The 5,418-nt window shown below is 41.0% G+C and overlaps 1 protein-coding gene across 1 annotated transcript; it reads right to left on the reverse strand.

Annotated features, from left to right (window-relative positions):
• Positions 1 to 2,187: 2,187 nt before the first annotated feature.
• LOC128743898 (cullin-1-like) lies at positions 2,188 to 4,611 on the reverse strand. The gene has a single exon (XM_053840588.1). It carries the CDS (start codon positions 4,609 to 4,611, stop codon positions 2,188 to 2,190), a length of 2,424 nt encoding a protein of 807 aa, XP_053696563.1.
• Between the last annotated feature and the right edge of the window lie 807 nt (positions 4,612 to 5,418).

Here is a 5,418-nt window from a genome sequence, read left to right on the forward strand (position 1 = left end):
ATAGACAAAGTTTCTGCCTCCAAAAACCTTTACATGCCAAATTTGGTGCCATTTGCTTGATTAGTTCCCGAGTTAGGCAGAAATTTATGTTTCATTTGTATGGGAGCCCCCCCTTCTAGAGGGGGAGGGGTCTCAAATCATGCTAACAACATTCCTCCCATCAGACGTAATGCGTATGCCAAGTTTCATCAAAATCCGTCGAGCGGTTTGCGAGTCTATACCGGACACACGAACAGCATTTCATTTATATATATATATATATATATATATATATATATATATATATATATATATATATATATATATATATATATATATATATATATATATATATATATATAGATTAAAGATTAAATATGCATCTTAGTGAAAAACAGTCTTCACATAAAATATGTATTTTAGCATACTGAATAACTTTGTAGAACCTTTGAAAGCAATAAAAAAATCGCGTGCAAAGTTATTGAGTATAATTTTTAAGTGCTCTTGTTAATCACATCATTATATTTCGCAATCAGTAAGACATAGGTAGTTGCTATAATCAGCAAAGTTGCTTATTTTAGTATGTTCTACAACTTTTTGGAGAAAATTAAATAAAACAACAAAAGTTTGAATCACCCTTTTTTTGTATGCCAGAAGGGCGTTCGGTTAAAAGGCCACTGCGACAGTCTTAATGATCGTCTTTTATGACAGGCCCCGATTGCTGTACACAGTTTACGGATCGCTCATACCCATTGATGGAGTTGAGCGGAATAGTCGTAATCCTGTGCCCCAATTCGGTACTACATGGTTTATAAAGCCAATGACCGTTTTGAGACTTAGGCTCCATACCTGATATGGAGTAAGAAGGAAACTTCCTAACAAGTTGTGCCTTGATAATGCAAGAGCTCCGCAATAGCAGAGCAGATGCGCTGAACTTTCAGGTTCAGAGTTACAAAAGCGGCAGGTGTCGGATGATACCTTGCCGATATTCTTCAAATGATAAAGAGCGGGACTGTGTCCTGTTAGGAGTCCCGTGATCGTGCGTAGTTCACTACGAGTTAAATGGAGTAATTTTTAGCTACTGCAGGGTTTGGGTAGATAAACTGTTTAGCTTGTCTACAACCCTGTGTTTGATTCCAACGGGATGCTATTTCTAGCTTTTCCCATGTCATCAATTCGCCTTTCACGGCGGATGTGGAGGTGCCCAGAAACGGTTCAGGACCAATAAATTGCTGAGCTAATCCTTGTCTTGCTAGGTTGTCAGCAAATCCATTGCCCTCGATTCCGCAGTGACCGGGCACCCAAAGTAATAAAACTTTGTTTTAGCGGGAGAGTTCCCTGAATGCTGTGCTGCACTACCAAACTAATTTGGACACGCATTTGGCGGACTTGAGTGCCAGTAGTGCTGCTTGGCTGTCCGTGAAGATACCGATTTTCGCATGCCTATACTTTCGTTTCAAGCATATTGTTGCACAGATGTATATCGCATATGCTTCTGCTTGAAAAACGGTGGGCCACTTTCCTAATGAGATAGTTTCCCTGATGCCGGGTCCATAGAATCACCTTAATAGGCGAGCTCACGTTTACCTTAATAGTGCAAAAGGATGCGTTATATTTTATGAATAAACTTCTCCAAATGACACTATGTCTCAAAAATTACGTATTTGTTCGTTATAGCAGGTTCGCCGAACTTCGGGGGTCTGTGGGAAAGCGCGATGAAATCCTGCAAAATACTGCTCAAAACGACCATAGGCTTATGCAGTCATGGCGAATTCCGTACAGTTGTGGCCCAAATCGAAGCAATCCTAAATTAACGTCCACTGACACCGCTCAGCTCAGCAATAATCTGGATGACTTTAAAGCGCTGACACTGGGGCACTTTGTGGTGCAGCATTCTGTTGTCGCTATTCCGAAACCCGGTTTTCACGTTTTATTTTATGGGAGTCCTGACTGCAATAAGACGGTGCCTTAAGTAGTTGCTTTAATAGCTTTAATATTTTACGATCACAAAAGGCAATTAATTTACTTCGCTTCTTTTGCAAACTTTTCGGACTTCTAGAGGACACTTCTGGATTCGGCACTGCTGAATAAAAAATAAAAACTGGAAAAGTATGAATCGAAATATGTTTATTTGGCAATTAAACTGTTTTTCTAGTATTTTCTAAGTCAATTTTAAATCTTATTTCTAAACTAAACACTAAACGTTGCTCAAGCTACATAGCTGTACACATCTTTCTGATCTTTCAGGCGCTCGATGTACTCCTTCTGCATAAGAATGTCAATGCATTTCTTTACCATTGTAACCTTCGGTATAAATCTGGTCGAAACCTGGTTCAGCACTTCACCGATCAGCTGCGAGTGCTGCAGTGTTTTGCGCATCTTCATAATCCTTACGATTGCTGCCTGTGTCAGCATCATACGATCCTCCTCGATGTGCCGCTGTGTCGTTTCCTGATCTACCTTTTGCTCTACTTTGAGCGGGAAGTTTATGTTGATTCGAAGTTTCTTATTTTTAAACTCGGTATTCAGTTCAACGCACGAGCCAGGCTGAAGATCGGTTTCGCCGTCCGAACAGGTGAGCAACTTTGCTTTTAACAGTAGCTGAAGTACTTGAACTAAAGTATCGTGTTTGATGGTTGTGTTTTCGCCCAACTGTTGAACCGTCCATGTTGTTTGCTCATTGAACTGCAATAAAACAGCCATTTGGAACGTGCTGGCCTGAAGAGTGTATTGCAATCGGAAGCAGTTTGTAACAAGTTCCCCGCGACTCAGATTGTAGAGCCAGGTTAGCTTCCGTCCGGAATGTTGGTTTGCGTAGAATTCATTGAATCGATGGACAGACTGTTCCAACTCAAACGGTACGGAACACGCAGCACCTTGCTTGAATGGCCAAGAGCCAGACGATAGAACGAGAATACTGAAATCAATGTCATTCCCCGCAGATTGGGGCATTTTTTTCACATGCTGCTTATACTTTCCGTTAAGACGCTTTGAAATTCCTATGTCTTGGAACATTCGCTGTAATTTATTCGTGTACTCGAAGCCACACGCCTGTTTAAGTTTGGAAATCATTGACGCTTCGGCATCATCACTAGCAGACACGTATTGGACGAGACGCTTGGCGAGCATTCTGCTGTAGAAATTTTGAAATACATCCTTATCTTCGATGTACTTGAAAACTATCATCATTTGGTTAAGAGCATCCTCAAGCTCACCTTCCTCGGGATTCTTGCTGGATTTTTTCAACAACAGATCACAATACTTTGCAAGCAGCTCGGGACTTTTACCACTGCTTTGGCTTGCAGCCGTAACTGCATTTCTATTTATAAAATTTCCGCAGGATTTATCTAAAGCGGTCACAAAACCACTATCGTTATCGAATGCAGTAAGGACTAGATCGTTATATTTTTTGTGAACGTCCAAAATCGACTGGACGAAAATTCTCGGGTCAGTCAAGGCAGTTTCGGCGCACTTGGCGATGGCCGCCAATCCTTGGTTGTGAATGTGTGCTTCAAGAATAGTTTTCAGTTCAACCAAGCCTCCGGGGACACGTACCATCAGTGAATACATTCGCTGTAGTTCGGAGTTCCTGTCGTTGGAATCGAGCAGATTTTGAAATTCGGCATTGAACTGCTCTAGGTGATTCTGAATCAAAGCACGCTCACACGCTTCCTTCAGACTTTTCTGAGTGCTTTCATGCAAATACACCCGCACACGTTTTTCTTCTTCGCTTAGACGTTGTTCCACACGCTTCAGGTACTCGGTTACCGGATTCTGCCGCAGGAATTCGGCGCTTTCTCGGGCGTAAAACATTTCAGTATCCTCAAGAAACACATTTTCGAAGCCTTCTTTATACACCGACAGATTTTGCCCTTCCGGATCCGCACCGTCTTTGTTTAAACCAAGTTTTACGTAGCAATTCACAACGCCAGATATCAACCTTGAATTAATCGTTTCACCGTTACGTTCACGCTCGATCAGCTTAAGCACTGCACTCGTAATTGGTTTGTTTAGGTTTTTGAGAAGGTTTTCACGCCACGTTACTAACGCCATTTCGTAGACTTCATACACGTCCTTGTGACCTTCTTGCCTTTCTCGCATTACCCAGTGTCGATTCAGATAGCCACAAGCGCCGTCTAGGACTTCACTAGAGAACTGATATTCTTCCCAGCGTTTCGTGTAAAACCGGAGTACTTCCACGTCCACAAGACCGATTCCACTCTCCAGCGAGGAGAGCAGATACTGCTCAAGGAACTCCTTCAATCGGTTATGCAGCAGATGCTCTGGCCATTGCGCCATCCTGTCGCCATACATCACTGGCTTTGCCGACGTTTCTTTAGCGGTGACGCAGTAGTTGTAAACTTTTGTATAGAGTGCAATGTAACTGGATGGCAAAAGATTTTGTTCCTGCTTGTAGATTTGAGTTATATCATCTACCAACTCTGTCCAGGTTTCGTTGAGTTTCTGGCTCCGCTCCAGCTTAATTTGATTACTTTGAATGATTAATTTGACTTGCTGCTCGTTCCTCGAAGTCTCTGGTTCCTGCTTTCTCGAAGTCTCTGATTCCTGCTTTCTCAAAGTCTCTGGTTCCTGCTTTCTTGAAGCCTTCCTTCCGAAGAATACGTTGAACATCCTTCAAGCGATTCTGGTTCAATGTCCGTAATAATAATCGAGTAAAAGACTCTTGTTGACTCTTGAGACTTGTTGTCTTGTTCGGTTACTGAACGGTTATAGTTGGTACACCAGAAGTTTGAGAAACTATATAAGGAACTAATCAATTTACCTATACCTATTTAATTTACCTACAATCACGTTTCCATACAGGACAACCAAATTTAGGTAAGACCAGCTCACCTACTTTTGATTACCTACCGACTAAAAATCAGAAAAATTTGAAAGCGAGTGCATTCATTTGTTGTGTAGGTACCTAGTTTAAAAAAAATGCTCTATAGCTCTGCACTCGATAGAGATAGAAATGTCATTTTTTTAGCAAAATTGTTTATCTTTACATTTTCTATAACTTTGCCGAAGAAATCATGTGTCTATCTACTAACACAAAAAAATGGACGTTCATCGAGCCTTTAGCGAACGCGAAACACATAAAACGTATGCTTGCCGTACTCTGATTTGGGTGGTTGGGGACAAGCGGAACCCATACAAGTTTATAGTACTCGACTTAAGCTTTAAGATGAAGCACTGATTTCCTAAAATCACTTGCCCCATTTTTCCCATTAGTCGATTCTCTGACACGTATCACCTCTTTTTTGTTCCTTTTTCATATCCCATTTTTCTATTTTTTATTTTTTCTATCCCATTGTCTCATCTGTTTTCTATTTCATTACTCCGTTTTTCTTCGTTCACTGTCCCATTTTTCATTCCTAGTTTTACGTTTAACTCGAATACCTAATTGCTAATATTCGTTCAATAAACATCAAAATT

The sequence above is a fragment of the Sabethes cyaneus genome, chromosome 3, assembly GCF_943734655.1.
Source record: "Sabethes cyaneus chromosome 3, idSabCyanKW18_F2, whole genome shotgun sequence".
In the NCBI taxonomy this organism is placed as follows: Eukaryota; Metazoa; Arthropoda; class Insecta; order Diptera; family Culicidae; genus Sabethes; species Sabethes cyaneus.